Source organism: Hemiscyllium ocellatum, chromosome 2 (assembly GCF_020745735.1).
Source record: "Hemiscyllium ocellatum isolate sHemOce1 chromosome 2, sHemOce1.pat.X.cur, whole genome shotgun sequence".
NCBI lineage: Eukaryota > Metazoa > Chordata > Chondrichthyes > Orectolobiformes > Hemiscylliidae > Hemiscyllium > Hemiscyllium ocellatum.
Genome location: NC_083402.1, coordinates 137,806,667 through 137,826,517, shown reverse-complemented (window position 1 = coordinate 137,826,517; position 19,851 = coordinate 137,806,667). Strand labels below are relative to the sequence as shown.

The window sequence follows — 19,851 nt, the reverse complement described above, 5'->3', positions numbered from 1 at the left end:
AGAGGGGTATGTGCGATTGTGCGTTTGAGTGTGTGGGTGGGGGTGGGGGTGGGGGAGGGGGAGGGGAGGGGAGGGGAAGGGTGAGATGAGGTGAGGTGGAAGGGGGTCCAAGAACCCGGAACCATATTTTAAAAGGAGAGGGGTAAACCTTTTAGGATTGAGATGAGGAGGAATTTTTTCACCCAGAGTCGTGAGCTTGTAGGACTCTCTACCACAAAGTAGTTGAGGCCTACATATCAAAATGTTTTCAAGGAGGAAGTGAATTTAGGTCTTTTGGCTAAAAAGATCAAGGGATATGGAGGGAGGGCAAGTTAAGGTATTAAGTTCGATGTTCAATGTTAGGACATGGGGTAAACCCACCTGCTAATTTAAACCCGACACAGAGAAGCTCACCTTACGCTGTAATCAGTTAAGTTTCAAGAGGCATAAAACGATCCCAGATTTCACGAAGTAAAAATTAACAATTTTATTCTTTAAGTCCAACAAAGAACATTGAAACACCAGCAATGTACTACTCCTTTCTCTTAAACCTATTTTTTTTACCTACCACTCTACAGTACTGGTCCGATAAAATACCCTGATTAAGATTTACGAAAAAAAAATTAACTTTTAAAACCAGCCAGCTGTCGAATCTCCTCTTTGCATCTTCCTCTGCAGATTTTCCTTTGTCATCTTTCCTTCAGTGTTCTGCTTCACAGGTCTTCCACATGGACAGGTACCTTTCAGAGAGCTCTTCTACTAGCAGTCTATACTTATTGGTTTTCTTGGCAGTTCTTCCACTAACTATTCAAATGTCTAGTTTTATACACCTAAACATTAGATCATTTAATTGGTTTTAATATCATCAAAACCATTATATTTCAAATTTGTTTGGATTTTGGTATTTTGGGCCTAATTTAAACTGATTGGCTGAATTGGAATTTGTTTTTGTTCCGTAACAACACAACTCCAGCTATTTGTTTCAACCAAGTATTACATTTTTACTTTGTTCAGGACTGTGTTTTCGGTCAGTCTTTGCTAGTTTTTCAACTCTCTTAAAAAGGTACAGTACACACCTACATCTCATAACATCAATCAATCATATTGATTGGAGGGGCAGGCTTGAAAAGGTTGGATGGCCTACTCCTGCTCCTACCTTCTATGTGACATATCACCAAGCGCAGAAGAGCACATGCTTATACCAGGCCTTGAGTTACAATACTAATGCCTGGAAGATTAACTATCCACAATTCAATATTAAATGCAAGAAAAATCCTCCAAAATTCTGCAAACCTTTGACTATTAAAGGTCCCAAGAGTATTATGTCTAAATGACCATATTTCACACCGTCCCAGACTGGGCGTACTAGGCAAACTGGTCTCAAGAAAGAAATTTAGCAGCTAAATTAGAAAATGATGTCGTCTACCTTTGCTTACTTTCTCAAGAACCGCTGACTAACAGTCAGAGGCAGAAATATCTTCAGCTTATTCCTCACTGTAGCATCCCAGTGGAGATTGCCCATATTCAAGGGTGGACTAAAATTGGCTGTCACTTGGTTTAATTCACATCAATTCTATACTTATTTACAGATGGCTTTTTAAAAATTGGAAACTATTAAACAGCTATTTTCCCCCAGTATTCAAAATTTTAATGTCAAAAGGCTACTACAATTCAACACCACTGTTTTAATCCTGCAGCACATCAATTCATGAAAAGTGATCTACTGACTTGGTTACTCACATTAGCACTGGCTGAGTATTTTGGCTGAGTGCTGTATAAATTGCCTGCATTACACTTGCCTCCACATACGTCCAGATCATGAACTCTAGATCCTAACTAGTCATGATGAGAAAAGCTCGCTCATCTCAAATTTGTTTTTTTTGCAAAACATTAAATCTATTCCATGATTCTCAATCCTTTGAATGGGAACAATTCCTTCCCATCTACCTGTTCAGACTCCTCAAGACTTTGGAAATCATCAAATCTCCTCTTAGCCTTCTCCTCGCCAGTGTTAACAGGCCCAACCTCTCCGGTCCTCATAACTGAAGTTCCTCACCCCTGGATCCATTCTCGTAAACCATTTTTATACATTATGGTGTCACTAATATTTTAAAAAGGAATAGATCATACTGATTTTAATTGGTTGCAAAATATTAAGTGGTCATCTATTCTACCACTGTTAGAACAGTGAAGTTTACTTTTTAAAAGAAGAAATATTGTTTTGAACTGACTGTTCAGTGCAAGCAAACTTTGTTAATACATTGACCAGTTCTCTCCTGTGTTACTGTTACACAATATAATTCAACATCACTGTTTTATTGAATAGTCATGTGAAAGCAATCATGTTAAGATCTAATCTGCAAAAGCTTCTTTTAATGGATGCTTCAGGGAGTTCATGTTTTTTTCCCCACTCTGAAGCTTGCATTTTATCAGCTTAGATCAATAGTGCCTTGCCTGTTCAGAAAGACTTGCAGACATTCCCACATATAAATTAAGAGGAACATGGCAAAAATCACACTTTATATACAGCATCAATCTTAAACAGACATCTTCCACCTTTGAAAGTGATCTGCAATGATGCATGAATTATGCTTTAAGGAAAAGCAAAAAGGCGGCATTCTGTAAACATGCTGCATATCGAATTGAACTCAATAGCAGTACCTCTCCCATTTTAATAAAGCTCAAAGTTAGTGATGTTGATGAACAATAATGAAAAAATACATTTTCTCATGATTCACAATAACTAGCCAGTTGCCAGGGCAAATTGCATCAGCTCATTCAGACAATGTCTGAACAAACAGCCACAAGGAGAAAAGCCGACATCTACATTAATTCAGATAGGATTCCAGACCATCTTACTTCATTCCTCACTTGCATATCTTCCACATTTCAATAAGATTATGCCTTACAACAGAGTATTACCAGTACAGTAATATTGTATAAACCATACTTGTAATAGTAGATCTTTTTCCTGGAGATAATTGCTAAGTTTATTAATTTCTGCTTCAACTGGATCAGCTTCTGATTTAGTGGATACAATTTGTATTTTCTCCTCTTTCCATGTGACAATTTGTTTCTCCAAGGTTGTGACAAGTGTTTTGAGCTCTTCATTTCTTCTTTCCTCGATCATAAGCTGTTGGCAATTATTCAAGAATTAAAAACATGATCAAAAATAAACAAGTCTAAAGCACAGATACCCAAGGATTTAAAAAGCAATTGTCCACTGTTTCTGGCTTGTTTACTGTAACTACATTTCTTGACAGTGTGTTCGGACCACTGTGGACTCAAAAGAAAGTCACAAAAATTAGGAAAACTATTAAAGCTGCAGTCATCATCCTGATTCAACACACCAAACTGCTCATGCATTACAGAAAACTAAGATTATTTTATGAGAAACAAGATTTTTAGACTTTGAAAGTTAGTGAAATTCAAAATCCCATTGCTCACCATTTCAGCCTTTTCACAAAGACCTTTCTGGATTTTATCCATTTGTAACTGCAGCTCATCTTTCTGCATTGTTATGGATTTTGTTTCTCTCTCAAATTGATCATTAGATTCTCGTCGCAAGAGTTCCACTTTCTTCACTTCATCCTTCAATTGCTCAATTTCAACTAGCAGCTGGTCACGGTGATTTCTTACACTGTTAAGTTCATTTGTCCACTTGAGCAACTGTTGGAAAGATTCCATGATGTCAGACATACACAAAATGTTGCAAAATGACGAGTGAATCTTAAACATTACTCCAATTTCTCTTAGATTTGAATAACCTTCATACTGAAATAAGAAAGCACAAAGGTTTTCCAGGTTCCCAGATGTCTAATTCAGAATTAGAAGCAGGAAGCTGTTACTCTTACTAACCAAATTGTTTCTACACTCAGATGAAGTTATTTGTACCGTAAATGAAGATTACGTCTACATCCTAATGCAGCATTGCATCTACTTGTCCTTAATGGTTATTTTGGAATAGACCATAATCTCAGGAGCCAATTATTAACAAACACAAATTTATGCTGAAGTATGATCAGCACCTTTCCTCAATTTTGAGATATATCACTCACTTGCGACTGACTGTTTGGTGTTAATTTAATTCCAATTATACTTCTGTGGGTAAATGACAGACTCCAGATTTTTATCAACAGGATTAGATGACCAAAGTTTGAGAGAAGATTTGTAGCTCAGGTGCTCGTTGTTGTGGTTCTGTTCGCCGAGCTGGGAGTTTTTGTTGCAAACGTTTCGTCCCCTTTCTAGGTGACATCTTCATTCCTTAAGATGTCACCTAGAAAGGGGACGAAACATTTGCAACTAAAACTCCCAGCTCGGCGAACAGAACCACAACAGGATTAGACGACGTAGCAAAAACACTGCTTTTCCCAACCCCTTTCGTCTCCTCAATGCACCCTAACCAAAATATGAAAGTACAATGTTAACCTTAAAATTTTCATGTTGCACTGCAGCAAACCCTTCACTTCTTCCAATTCTCAAAACTGGCAACAATATTGGATCAAAATTTGCAGAAATACCAGAGTTAAAAACAACAATGACTAGGAGTATGCGTTTCTGCCATTTCCCAAAACAGTTCCAAAGACTATGCCTAGTAAAGGTGTTGTCCTTTTCAGCATTTGGTGGTGGCACTCAGGACTAATGAAAATATTTGGGGTGACACGGTGGCTCAGTAGTTAGCACCGTTGCCTTACAGCACCAAGGATTCGGATTGGATTCCAGCCTTGGGTGACTGACTATGTGGCGTTTGCTCATTCTCCCAATGTCTATATGGGTTTCCTCCACGCGTTCCGGTTTCCCCCCACAATCTGAAGAGGTGGGGGTTAGGTGAATTGGCCAAGCTAAATTGTCCATAATGTTCAGGGATGTGTAGGTTAGGTGCATTAAGTCAGGGGTAAATATAGAGTAATGGGGAATGGGTTTGGGTGGGATACTCTTCAGAAGGGTCTGTGGTGACTTGTTGGGCCAAAGGGCCTGTTTCCACACTGTAGGGATTCTATGATATCAGGGATTCCACAACCCCTCAATAAACGTTAAAACAAATCCAGGAAAAAGACTGCAAAAATAGTTTTTTTTTGGGGTCTGGGTTATAGTTCCAGCACAGAATGCCCCTGAAGCAGCAGCTCATTCTTGACCTGAATAGCAGGGAAGGTCACTAATGAGGCAATAGAGTAAAAGTTTGAAAGCATTGGCCTAGGCTGACAGTGGTTGAGCTCAGAGGTTCAGAACCATTTTCCTTCATGTCAGATTTAATTCCTTCTCTGCAAATTTTCATTTTCTTTCTTAATCAATCCTGGTTGGTTTTGCTGTTTAGTATTTTCTTGATACATATGTCAGATACAGTAATTCAGCCCAATGTTTCTATCACAATGAGGGCACTGTCTCTTGCCTTTCTTCTGGCATTAACTACTATATCTGGATGAAGGTTACAAGGTCCTCTGCAGCCAAGTAGCATAATACAAGCCACGTGTTGCTGAACAGGTTTCTTGAAAGAATAAAACACTTGATGACTTTGTTAGGGCAGCCAAATAGGATAAATCAATATGGAAGCTAAATGCATGAAAAAGGTCACCACAACAACGGATACCCGAGCTACAAATCTTCAATCAGATTTTAAAAGGTCACTCAGCTCAATTGAATTTGTTCACACTCCAAATAAGCCTTTCCTACTTTAAATCTCTTTCCACCAACCTCTGCATCCCATCCTTTCTCCCCCATATAAGCATTAAGCTTCCCCTTAAATGCATCAATGGTTCAACTAGTACACACAACTACAAGCACCATTACCCAAAAACTTTGTAAATAAATACCTAAAATTATTTTGATTTATATGGCTAGTCATACTGGCAAGAGCCAATTCTCCACATTGACTTGGAGCTGACAGTGTCAAATCTGCTTTGGGATTTAGGAAATGACTGGTTCCAGTACACAAGTCTTTGCATGCAGTTAAGAGGCAAAACTTATGCTGTATCCAGACATTTGATATAAATTGGAAGGATTTAAAAGGACATGGACATGAACAATGATGAGCACCTCAGGAAATGCAAATATACTCTTCCACATAACACACACGACCTGTATTTGTATTTATATGCTGGGCCATTCTACGGAGGTACTTTTACTGAGGCTTGTGCTATCCTCAGAGTTTACAACAAAATTTCAACATGACATACAAATTATTCAACATGATGCGCAAGTTAGTTCAAAGGTGTGGATCAGCAGATTGGATCAGTAGCGTAATAGCATCATGGTATTTTACTAGTAATCCAGAAACCTTAGTCTAAACTTTATCAAGGCAGCTGTGGAATTTAAACTTCATGAATTAATAAATCTGGGGGAGAAGCCATTAACAAAAGTACAAATTTGTTGTAAAAATAAATCTAGCTCACTACCATCCTTTCAAGGGGGAAAATCAGTTGTCATTCTTACCAAGTCTGGTCTTCACACAATTCAAAACCTACAGAAATAAAATGGACTCCGAGCTGCTTTTTGAAATTTAGCTATAGCTAACTGCTGCAAAAAAGTCAAAGAATAGGCAGCTTGGCAAAGAAAGTGTGACAGGAAATGATAATGGCACAGCCTGACCAGTTGACTCAAAGTCCTCATCATCAATGTGTGAGAACATGTGCCAGTTTGAAGAGCTAATCCTTAACAAAGACTAATCAAGCAACAGCCAAATAACTATACTTACCAAATTACACCTTGCAGCCAATGTCCTAGCCTCTACATCACCATCCCCTGGTGTATCCAGTCATTAAGATGGCACATGGACACCAGACGTGGTAGCTGAGTGCAATACAGTCAAAAGAGTAGCAGCCATGGGAGTTGTTAACATGGATGCCAAAAGCAGGAATCTCATGACATTTAGTAAAATGTGGGTAAAGAATAAACTGTTGATCATCATGTACCGCCTTCTACAGCTAATGAATCAGTATTGCAGGAAGCAAAAAAAACTTATTCTTGGTTAAGAACTTCACTAATTGTGGTTCAGTAATACCATTACTCATTAAGTTGACCAGATTTTGAAGAAAAGATCTGCAAGAATGTTCTGTGCCAGATTGGGAGAATGCAAACCAAGGATAAAACCTATATAATCTCATCCTTACAGCAGATGTATCTGCCTGAAACAATATAAGAGTGACCACTGCAGGTGTGGATGCTTCACACAAATCTATGACAAAAACTCTGGTTAATGGGATAAATTCAGAACATAGCTAAAAGTTTAAAAGTGGGCATTCATGTAATATTGCAGGTCATTGGTAAGAGAGAGTCTTATTCAATCACAAGCTGTAACCTCAGTACCCAGAACATTACTAACTGCCATCACAACAGAGAGTCTATGGAAAGAAATAGCACCTTACGCAAATGAAAATAAATGCAAATCTTCTGAAACTACAATACAGGATCTTATGCACCAAACCAGCCGAAGCAAATGGACAGAGCGTAACACCGTGGTGCATATAGCTGTTCAAGTGTGTAGATCAAGAGAAATGGAAAAATACTATAGAAAAGAAAATAGATACTGTTCCATTGGAGAAGGGTATCTTCTTGGGTTGGAGGGGGATTTGCTGAAAAAGTGCAGTTCACTCCCCTTGATCAGATCAAAGCGGTTCAGTTCCCCTACATCCATTTTCAATGGCCATGTACAATTAATCATCAAATGGGAGGTTGCAATTCCAGGAATATACCCAACTCATCAATTTAAAAGACAAAGCTGAGCATCTGCAAAACCTGCTTCATGTGTGTTGGATAGATGATATATCTTTGCCTCCTCCAGGTATTCCCACCATCATGGATACTAGACTTCAAACAATTCATTTCATGTGAAATCAAGAAGCAGCTGAATGCAGTGCTTTGCACCTTGACAACATCCTGGCAGTACTTAAGACTTGTGTTCCAGAATTAGCCACATTCCCTCGTCAAATTGTTCCGGTACAGCTGTCACACTGGCATCAATAGATTACATTGAGGTTGCGGCTGATAAGTGAATATCACACAAGCATTGGGCAACAATTCTCTCTATTAACACTGAATCAAGCTATCTGCCATGACATTCAAAGGCATCACCATCGCTGACTTCCTACCATCAATAACTGGAGGATTACAATTGACCAGAGATTTATAATCAATATGCTATATAACGAGGTGCTACAAGAATGGGTCTTAGGTTGGGAATTATTTAGCAACTCACCTCCTCGGTCCCCAAACACTGTCCACCTCAGTTCCAGAAGTGAGGTAACAGTGATCACCCTCAAACTAAAGACAGCACTTAACCTAGTGTGGCATAAAGTAGCTCCGACAAAATTGAAGTCAGCAGTAAGTCGAGGGAATTCACTGCACTTACTGGAGTCACCCCGAGCACAAAAGGGAGATAGTTGTGTTTATTTTCGGTCTTACTTGGAATGAGTGTGTTCAGAAATGGCCAGCATTTACTGCCCATCTTAGTTGCATTCAAGAAGTTGGTGAGCTGTACTTTTTATCTCTGAAGTCTATATTATGTCAGTCCACTGAGTGCTGCGAGGAAGTGGGTTCCAGGATTTTAGCACAGCAACTGTGAAGGATAAAGGCAGATGCATGGGAACACCATCACCTGGGAAATTCTCCTCCAAGTTACTTAACATCCTGACTTGTAACTCTATCACTGTTCCTCCATTACTGCTGGATTAGAATTCTGAATCTCCTTTTCTAATAGCACTGTGGGTATACTTGTACTAGAAGGACTGTACTGGTTTAAGGCCATGGATCAATATCCCATTCACAGGGCAAATTTGAACGGGCAGCAACTGTTAGCCTTTCCAGCAATGGCCCCCTCATATGAAAGAAAAAAAATGGTAATTTTGTGACTTTGGAAAACAATAGTTGGCAATTCTGACTTTGTTTCTATTTTGGTACTCACCATCTGATTGTTTTCTTCCAAGGTCCTCTTCATTTCATCCCTCTGTACTTTGACACTTTCTAACGTCTCTTCAAGATCACACTTCTCCTTCGCTAGGATTGATTTTTCATCCTCACGTTGCTGTAGCCTTTCATACAATTCCTTCTCCTCAATTTTAACTGCTTGTTCCTTAGAAACACACGTTCTCAACTGTTCAATCTCGCCAAGCAGTTCGTCTCGGTGAGATACCACACGACGCAGTTCTTTTGTTTGCTCATGAATCTAACAAACATTAAAAATGAAATCCATATTACTAGATGCATACCACTGTAATGTTCTCCCCCTGGTTTTCAAGATTAAGGAAATGCGTTGCTGTAAAATTGGTTAATATATTTATTGAATATAAAAGATCCCCTTCATGATCATATTTCCCCCATAGATGTAAACTCGGAACTCACTGCCTCAGATGTTTCCTTGTAGAGTACTCATCATTTCATTGCTCTGTGTTTTGACATGCTCCAGCAAACCTTGGAGATCATCCTCCTCCTTTATTACTTGTAATTTTTCGTCGTGAAGCTGTAGGAACCATTTTATAGCAACTCACCTCCTCGGTCCCCAAACACTGTCCACCTCAGTTCCAGAGGTGAGGCAACAGTGGTCACCCTCAAACTAAAGGCAGCACTTAACCTAGTGTGGCATAAAGTAGCTCCGACAAAATTGAAGTCAGCAGTAAGTCGAGGGAATTCACTGCACTTACTGGAGTCACCCAAACACAAAGGGAGATGGTGGTGTTTATTTTCGATCTTAGTTGGAATGTGGGTGTCAGACATGGCCAGCATTTACTGCCCATCTTAACTGCATTCAAGAAGTTGGTGGTGGGCTGCACCTTGAACCTCTGAAGTCTATATTACGTCAGTCCATTGAGTGCTGCGAGGAAGAGGGCTCCAGGAGTTTAGCACAGCAACTGTGAATGATCAACAATATAGTTCAAAACCTGGATGGTGGGTGACATTTGCAGGTATTCTTCTGTGACTTCTAATGGCTGAAGGATAAAGGCAGATGCATGGGAACACCACCACCTGTGAAGTTCTCCTCCAAGTCACTTAACATCTTGACTACTGACTCTATCAATGTTCCTTCATTACTGCTCAAATAGAATTCTGAATCTTCTTTTGTAATAGCACTGTGGGTATACTTGCACTAGAAGGACCACACTGGTTTAGGCAATGGTTCAATTTCAAGGCAATTCTGAACAGGCAACAAATGCTTGCCTTTCCGGCAAGTCCCCTCATGAAAGAATAAAAATGGCAATTTTGTGACAAGGGAAAAACGTTTGCAATTCTGAGTTTCTTTTTGTTTAGTTACTCACCATCTGATTGTTTTCTTCCAAGGTCCTCTTCATTTCATCCCTCTGTACTTTGACACTTTCTAATGTCTCTTCAAGATCACACTTCTGCTTCGCTAGGATTGATTTTTCATCCTCACATTGCTGAAGCCTTTCATACAATTCCTTCTCCTCAACTTTAACTGCTTGTTCCTTAGAAACACACGTTCTCAACTGTTCAATCTCACCAAGTAGTTCATCTCGGTGAGAGACCACACGACGCAGTTCTTTTGTTTGTTCATGAATCTAACAAACATTAAAAATTAAAAATGAAATCCATATTACTAGATGCATACCACTGTAATGTTCTCCCCTGGTTTTCAAGATTAACGACAGGTGTTGCTGTAAAATTGGTTAATACGTTTATTGAATATAAAAGATCCCCTTCATGATCATATTTCCTCCATAGGTGTAAACTTAGAACTCACTGCCTCAGTGTTTCCTTGTAGAGTACTCATCATTTCATTGCTCTGTGTTTTGACACGCTCCAATAACCCCTGGAGGTCCTCCTTCTCCTTTATTACTTGTAATTTTTCATCCTCAAATTGTTGGAACCATTGGTTAAATTTCTCTCCCAGATTTTCAGGGGACTGCCCTTTGGAAACTTGAGCTCTCAGCCGATCAATTTCACTCAGCAGCGCATCACGCCCAGCCACCACACAGTGCAGTTTCTCACTTTGCTCTCGCATCTAAGAAAAGTATCAAAAATACACATGAAACCATACTGCATTTCCAGGTGTGCAATGCATTGTTTAGTTTGCTCCTGAATCTAACAAACTGTAAAAGTTATAAATAAAACCATTACTGCTAGATGCATTCCACCATAATGTCTTCCTCCACATCTTCACAAGATTGCAATCTACACAGTAGAAGATGTACTCCAACAAGATCGAATATGCACAAATATGAAGAAATTTCTGTCCAGAATTTGCTGGAGCAAGGTTGCATGGAATGGCCTGTTAAACACGTTTGTATATATTTAGATTATAAAATGCTTCGTTTGGATTATGAATAGATTATGGCAAAAGCAAGAGAAACAGGTTTCTGACACCTCCATGAAGGTCAGCTCAAATAATTCAAATTTCTGGAACCAACAGGATTTCAGAATCAAGAGACTGACATTTAATTCATTCTCATTTTCAATCAGGTTTAAATCAAGAGAAAAGAATGGATCAATGTAAAACAAAAACCAAAAGGAAAACAAAATAATTTAAATATTTTAAATCCAATGATTAACTGAATTAATTGGACAAAGCAAATGGCTCATTTTGTGAGCAAGGAGACATCCAGTAACAATAATAATTTATAAAAAAAAAAGTCTTGTTCTGCTAATTACTGGAAGAATAGGCAACTAAAGTGCAATTGCTGCAACTCAATGAAAATCACAGGAAGATTAATTGCAAATTGTCATAATCAAAAGCAAAAGGTGAAGATACATTATATGAGACACTGACTTCTGGTGATTTGCTATTCATAGATCATCTCCTACTCACTGAGGGTTACAAATTAATTTGTTCATTAATAGTCACATATGCCATTCACATAGAATCAGCAGTGTACAGCACAGAAACAGACCCTTCGGTCAACTCGTTCATGCCAATAGATATCTTATGTTATTCTAGTGCCATTGGCTAGCATTTAACCTATATCCCTCTAAACCCTTCCTATTCATGTGCCCATCCAGATGCCTTTTAAACATTACAATTGTACCGGCCTCCACCACTGCCTCTGGCAGCTCGTTCCATACAATGGACGATCCTTTGTGAGAAAAAGTTGCCCCGTAAGTCCTTTTTAAATCTTTCCCCTCTCATCCTAAACCTATGCCCTTTAGTTCTGGACTTACCCCCAATCAAGGGAAAATACCTTGTCAATTTACCTTTTCCATGCCCCTTATAATTTTGTTAACTACTATAAGGTCACCCCTCAGGCTCTGATGCTCCAGGGAAAACAGCCTCAACCTATTCAGGCTCGCCCTACAGCTCAAATCCTCCAAAACTGGCAACATCCTTTTAATTCTTTTCTGTAGGAGGGACACCAGAATTGCACACAATATTCCAAAAATGGCCTAACCAATGTCGTGTACAGTTGCAACATGACCTCCCAACTCCTATAATCAATGCTCTGAAGGAAAGTATACCCAACACCTTACTATCCTATCTCCCCAAGACTCCACTTTCACGGAACTATGAACCTGCACTCCAAGGTTTCTTTGATCAGCAACACTCCCCAGGACCTTACCATTAAGGTGTATAAGTCCAGCCCTGATTTGACTTTCCAAATGCAGCACCTCACATTTATCTAAATTAAACTCCATCTGTCACTCCTTAGCCCATTGTCCCTCTGATCAAGATTCCGTTTTACTGAGGTAATCTTTTTCTGCTGTCCATTACGCCTCCAATTTTGTTATCACCTGCAAACTTACTGACTATACCTATGTTCACATCCAGATCCCTCATAAATGACAAAAAGCAGTGCACCCAGCAGATGACATTATCTTTTCAGAAAAATCTCAACCCATTATATTTATCCGAAGTTATTTAAGTAAAAATGAACTCACCTTTTCAGTGTTTTCTTGTAGGGTGTTCTTAATTTCATCCCTTTGCAACTTAATACTCTCCAGCATTGCTTGAAGATCATCATTCTGCTTTGCAATGGCTGCTTTTTCATTTTTGAGTTGCTGAAGCCTCTCGCTGAATTCCTTCTCCTGAATTTCAGCTTTCTGTTCTTTGGAAATAGAAGCTCTCAGCTCTTGAATCACACCAAACAGCACATCTCGCTGAGATACTACCTGGTGGAGTTCCTCAGTTTGTTTTTCTATCTAATAGAAACATTATCAATTACAGACAGAGCTGCGTTGACAGATGCATACATTTCTAAGTGTCTGTATATTTTCAGGAAGTTAGACATAATACACTAGAAGATTTTGAATACTAACATGATTAAAATTCATCGAACATTCAAGAAGCCTTTCATAATAAATAGCATATTTGCCACTTGAAGAATTAATAACTCACTTTCTCTGTAATTTCCTGTAATGTGCTCTTCATTTCATTTCGTTCTTCTTTGACACACTGTACTGTCTCCTGGAGATTATCCTTTTCCTTTAGGATCAATGAATACTCAGCCTCAATTTGCTGGAGCCTTTGATTGAATTCATTCTCAATTTTTGCTCCTTGTTCTTTGGAAATAGAAGCTCTCAGTTCTTCAATTTCACCAAGCAACATATCACGTTGAGACATGACACGTTGCAGATCTTCAGTTTGTTCCCGCATCTAGTAGAAACATCAATTACAGACATAACTATATTACAAAGATGCATACCTCAAGATTTTCCTCCACATATCATGAGGTTATACTGTTCACAATAAAATGTTCTACAAAAAAAAACCTGCATTTAAAAAGCTGAGCATACAAAAATACTCTGTCATTGGATTAGTATAATTTAACAATCTAGGATATTAAAAATAAATAAACTGACCCTCTCAGATTTTTCCTGTAGTGCACTCTCCATTTCATCCCTTTGTACAATGACATTCTCCAGCATCACCTGGAGATCATCCTTCTCCTTTATTACTGAAGAATTTTCATCCTTCAGTTGTTGGAGCTGCCAGTTGAGTTTCTCTTGTATGTCTGCACTTGACTCTTTGGAAACCTGATCTCTAAGTTCTTCACACTCAGCAGGCAGTACATCATGTTGAGGTATCATACAGTGCAGATTCTCGCTTCCCTCTTGTATCTAATACAACGTTTAAAAATTACAAATGTAACTGCACTATTAAGAGCATAATTTAAGAACGTATTTTTAAATATATTCATAGGGCAGTACTATACAAAGCAAATGTTATATTTCTGTACAAGCTGGTCAATTTGTACTCTTGTGCTGGCAGAATTCAGATGATTTTACTTTCCCAGCAAAATCTGGCCAACCATATTTACTTTAAGTTCTTAAAAACATTAACTCACCTTTTCAGTGTTTTTTTGCAGGGCCCTCTTCATTGCATCCTTTTCTATTTTGACAGTTTCCAGAATGGCCTGGAGATCTTCCTTCTCCTTCATTAAGGCGGATTTCTCATCCTCGAGTTGTTGGAGACGCTGGCTGAATAATTGTTCTTGCAATTCTGTGTCTTGCTTACTGGAATCATGAACTTCAAGTTCTTGGTTCTCACTCTTAATATCATCACGTTGAGAGGCTAACACTTGGAGTTCTTTAGTTAGTGCTTGTACCTGTTGAAAGCATTTAAATTTAATCTGGGATAGGTACTCCACTTTTTCATGAAGTTACTAATTGTTTATGTAACAGCACACCTCTCATGCAGTAGGAATATTGATTAATCCCTTGAATTTGTATTCTTGAATGGGCCATTTAAGGTCAAGTTGCCATAGTTCTAACAGAACTGGTTAGAGAGATATGACTGGGGTGTTTTAACCTGAAGGTTACAACTTCTCAGGCAAAGGTAGAGTTGAGAAGGGAGATCTTTATGGTGACCAACCACACGACATCATCGACTTCACTAGTTTCCAAATCTCCCACTAACTTAATTCAGGACCAATCCTCCAACTTGGCACCACCCTCAGACCTGTCCATCTTCCTTCCCATTTATCTGCTCCAGCCTCCCCACCGATCTATTACAACCACTCCCACCTGCATCTACCCAGTACCTTCCCAGCTATCTTCCACCCCAGTGTCACACACACTCTACTATTTATTTCTCAGTTCCCCCTTCCCACATTCCTGATGAAGGATTTACACCCAAAATGTCAACTGTCCTGCTCCTCGGATGCTGCCTGACCTATTCTGCTTATTCAGTGCCACATTTTTCGACTCTGACTCTCCAGCATCTGCAGTCCTCACTTTCTCCGGGTGTGGAAATTGAACCCACCTTGTTGGCGCCATTCTGCATTCTTGGAAAAAGTCTTAAAACTGTTTCAACAGATCAGGGAGCAGGAAAATCAGTTAAGTCAGAAACTAAAGAGCTGAGATGGGAGGGATGTTTCCCAGGGATCCAATTTTAAAAAAATAAAAGGATAGTGCTAGGGTACAGGTCGATATACTACTTTGCTGTTTGAGATCTTTTGAAACTGACCTTTACATTTACATTTTGTAATAAACTGATGTTCAGTTATTAAAGTGCATTTTACAGCCTGTATGTATGTTTTTGTGACTAGCCATGGTAATCAGCTGCAATAATTAAACTCATGATCCATCAGGCCAGATTTCACTCTGGGATCAGACTTGCTGAGAATTACAAATCAGCTGCAATCAGAATACAGTACTGGGGAAATCAATAATGAGGAGGAAACCGCAGAAGTGCAAGACTGATATGCACACTCATCCTCATTGCAGAAGATCAAAAATATCCCAGTAATAAAAGAAAATCAAGAGATACAAAGGCAGAAAGTAACTCATTGGAAACAAGTCTGATATGTCCTGTATTATTAAACAAAAATGGCAGCCGAGATCATAGATGCACTGAATTCCATAGATTCCTGAAGTCCTTGATAATTGGAAATTGCATGTGACACTTGGATTCAACAAAGGAAGATAAAAGAAAGGAGGAAATTACAGGACAGTTTGACTAAAATCTGTAATTGGGAAATTCCAGATATCATTATGAAGGAGTTAATAGTAGAACATTCAGAAAATATTAAGGATAGTCAATGTGGTTTTATAGAAGGAAAGTAGTGGTGCTCCTAATTTATTTCAGTTCTTTGAGGAAGTAGCAAGCAAGGTGGACAAAGGGGAACCTACACGTGAATCCTTTTGACAGGGTGCCACACCAAAGGTTACTTCATAAAATAAATGGCCGATATGTTGGCTGTAGCACTAACACGAATTACTGATGATACAAAAGAAAATTTGGTTTCAACTGGAATTTAAGAGTGGGGAGGTGGCGGGGTGGAGTGATGGAGCTTTAACTAAGGCTTACTGCAAGTAGTAAATTCTCATGAATGACAAGTGGAGGAAAAGCTGATTGGGAAGAGGATTGGTGTAATGGGTCATGAGAGGGTGGACGCTGAAAGCATGTTTCTCCTTGTGGGACAATTTGGATCAAGGCAATAGTTTAAAGGCGGGGTAAGGGCTCCCTATTTAGCACTGAAATTAAGACAAGTGTTTATTGAGATCTGTTTTTCTATGGAATTCTAGAGATGAACCGAGGCTGGATTATCAAATATTTTCAAGGCTAAGACAGATTGCTTTCTTGTTGAAAAGGGAGTCGAGGATTGTTGGGTGAGGTATAGGGAGGGAAAAGTAAGCGAGCCACAATCAGTTGTGTCATGATTGTGTCAATCAGGCTTGAGAAGGTGAATGGCTTACTTCAGCTTGTCTTCAATAAATAGTTTTGCTAATGACAACAAAACCATTGCTGATTGTTGGAAAAACCCAAATGCTTCAATAATGTCCTTCAAGGAAGGAAATCTGCCATCCTTACCCGGTCTGGCTTAGGTAAGGTTCCAGACGCATGGTAATGTGGCTAACTCTGAAGTGCTCTCTGAAATGACTGGCAAGATCTCAAAAAAGAAACAAGATCAGATGACACAGACTGCAGTGGTTCAAGGCAGTGGTTTACCACCACCTCCTCAAGGCCAACTAGGGACAGGCAACAAATGCTGGCTAAGCCAGTGACATACCCATGCCCGACAAGTGAAAAAAAACCCTCAAAATGTCAATTTTCTTAAATGTAATTTATATTTTCAAGTAAATTTGCAAAACCAAAAAAGTGCACAAAAAACTTGCCCAACCTTTTCCTTCTCTTCATTTAACAAGTATTCCATTTCAGTCAGACTCTTCTTCAATTTTATCTCCGCATTTTGATTCAATTTTAGCTGGTCATGTAGACTTCTCAGTTCTGACTGGTTTTCTATACACTATACAAAAAAAAACAAAGCACAGGAACCAAATAACTCAATAAGATACTAATTAACTGGTCCAATACAGTAACATCCCATAAACACACATTTGGCAAAGGCAGATTCAGTAAAATAGATTGTCTCATATGCAATTCTAGCAGCAGGAAGAGAATCCAAGGTTTTAGCTGTAACGGATAGGAATAAACTTCAAAACCCCAACAACTGCAGAGAGTGACAACTAAAACTCCTGGTTCTGTAGGAGCTGGACCTCACCCATTCAAGATGCTTCCATTGTTCCAACTGAAAAAAATACCCACGGCCTCACAAGCAGTTTAATGGCTTCGAGGAGACTACTGTTCACCTTTGTCTCAACTTTCCTTCATAAATAAAATGGACAAAATACTTTTAAAGCCATAGTATCGTGACAACAGCTTGTTTCAAAAAGGACGCATACAGGGGAAGTTAATAACCACGCCTCTCCTGTCAATGCACTTGAACAGAAAATCAAAACTACTGATTTTATCATTGTGAACTCACGCACAAGGGAACGAGGAGGAATAGTGGGCCGTTGTTGCTACCTCTTCCTGGCTTCTCCATTCTCCACTCCCCTCATGCTATGGAGTTTCCATGTATTAGAATTATTAGATAAAGAAACATTATCTAAATCCTAGAGATTAATCAAAATTGGGACAAAGCACATTTTGATTTAAAAGTATTGCTTTTAATGGCTGAGCTTGCTTTTTTAGCAAGTGTCCCTCCCGCAGCTGCATTAACAGAAAGCAGCTGTGTCATAGTTTGAGTTCCATTATCATGAACAGCCACAGAAGTAAAAGACTGACAAGACAGGGCTTTTTCAGAACTGTAAAGTTATGTCGCTTCTCATTCCTTGTATTTTAACAAAATATCATGTTTTCAAAACTGTTCTCTTGGTGTTAACTCTTTCATATGAAATAGATCTAATTCATTCATATCTCATTAAAAGAGTGTCATTCTGACCATTACCTAATGCACATTCTCAGTCTACATCAATTCTCAGTTGTCAGGTAAACTTAGATTAGATTCCTTACAGTGTGGAAACAGGCCCTTCGGCCCAACAAGTCCACACCGACCCGCCGAAGCGCAACCCACCCATACCCCTGCATATACCCCTTACCTAACACTATGGGCAATTTAGCTTGGCCAATTCACCTGACCCGCACATCTTTGGACTGTGGGAAGAAACCGGAGCACCCGGAGGAAACCCATGCAGACACGGGAGAACGTGCAAACTCCACACAGTCAGTCGCCTGAGTCGGGAATTGAACCCAGGTCCCTGGCGCTGTGAGGCAGTAGTGCTAACCACTGTGCCACCGTGCCGCCCCTTAACTCTAGAAAACCACCCAGCAAATCAGACTTGGTCCTCAGTTTTGACAGAGCTATATTATGTAACTTATCAGAAGATAGAGACATTATAATGTTGGAAATGCAATAAAGCATTTTAATAGTGTACGTTTAAAAAAAAACTTTTCTACCAAGTACCCTGGATGGGTCATTTACTTACTTCAAATGATAGAAAAAATGTGGAAGATACAAAATTAAGTTCAGCAGCTAATTGTGATAACAGATATTATTAAATCCCAAGCAAAAGCCTATGGTAATTAACTGAATGGTATAAAAGAAACATTTTAAGTTACCATTTCAATATTATCTTGAAGATCACACTTCAACTGCTCTCTCTCAGCTTTAAGAGCTGTCAGTTCTTGATGCAGTGCTTCCTTTTCACTGTTGAGTGACCCACAATTCTTCTGAAGTAGGAGCAGCTGTTCAGTTAAATCCTCTTTCTCAAAGCCTTGGCTCTCTGTTTCAGACATAATTGTCGCATTCAAAGGTTCTTCTTCCTGGTCACGAAATGCATATCCAAATTCACACTCCATTTTCAAAACATTTGACAACAGAAATAATTTAGTGCTGGTGTTAGGCATTTATAGATTCACCCAGGAACATTAGCATTGATACAAGCCAATTCGTAACCAGAAAATAAACTGCACTTTTCTATTAAAAAATTCATTCAGAATGAGGTCGTTGCTATACAGGCCAGCATTTTATTGCCCATCCCTAATTGCCCAGAGGGCAGTTGAGTGTTGGTCTAGAGTCACATGTAGGCCAGACTATGTAAGAATAGCAGTTTCCTCCCCTAAAAGGACATTAGTGAACCAGATGGATTGTTACAACAATCGACAATGGTCATCATTAGACTCCTGATTCCACACTTTTTATTGAATTGAAATTCACCATCTGGTGTGGTGGGATTCGAACCTGGGTCCCAGAATATTATCTGGGTTTCTGGATAAACAGTCCAGCGACAATACCACTCGGCCATTGCCTCCCCCTAATAGGAGTGATACAGCGCACTCAAAAACATTAACTCACCATTTCAGTTTTTCCTTGCAGGGCTCTCTTCATTGCATCCTTTTCTATTTTGACAGTTTCCAGAATGGCCTGGAGATCTTCCTTCTCCTTCATTAAGGCGGATTTCTCATCCTCGAGTTGTTGGAGACGCTGGCTGAATAATTGTTCTTGCAATTCTGTGTCTTGCTTACTGGAATCATGAACTTCAAGTTCTTGGTTCTCACTCTTAATATCATCATGTTGAGAGGCTAACACTTGGAGTTCTTTAGTTAGTGCTTGTACCTGTTGAAAGCATTTAAATTTAATCTGGGATAGGTACTCCTCTTTTTCATGAAGTTACTAATTGTTTATGTAACAGCACACCTCAAATGGTAAT

General features: G+C 39.1%; 1 protein-coding gene across 1 annotated transcript in view; it reads right to left on the bottom strand.

Moving 5' to 3' along the window:
- Nucleotides 1-19,851, bottom strand: part of cenpe (centromere protein E) — a 133,421-nt gene that overhangs the window by 32,164 nt on the left and 81,406 nt on the right. The window contains exons 28-39 of the mRNA XM_060841949.1: nucleotides 19,497-19,757; nucleotides 18,761-18,964; nucleotides 16,980-17,105; nucleotides 14,202-14,462; nucleotides 13,717-13,974; nucleotides 13,253-13,510; nucleotides 12,796-13,056; nucleotides 10,667-10,927; nucleotides 10,224-10,484; nucleotides 8,876-9,136; nucleotides 3,427-3,648; nucleotides 2,930-3,112 (exon numbers count right to left, since the gene is read on the bottom strand). Coding sequence (XP_060697932.1) covers nucleotides 2,930-3,112; nucleotides 3,427-3,648; nucleotides 8,876-9,136; nucleotides 10,224-10,484; nucleotides 10,667-10,927; nucleotides 12,796-13,056; nucleotides 13,253-13,510; nucleotides 13,717-13,974; nucleotides 14,202-14,462; nucleotides 16,980-17,105; nucleotides 18,761-18,964; nucleotides 19,497-19,757 — 2,817 coding nt within the window. The remainder of the gene's footprint in view (nucleotides 1-2,929; nucleotides 3,113-3,426; nucleotides 3,649-8,875; nucleotides 9,137-10,223; nucleotides 10,485-10,666; nucleotides 10,928-12,795; nucleotides 13,057-13,252; nucleotides 13,511-13,716; nucleotides 13,975-14,201; nucleotides 14,463-16,979; nucleotides 17,106-18,760; nucleotides 18,965-19,496; nucleotides 19,758-19,851) is intronic.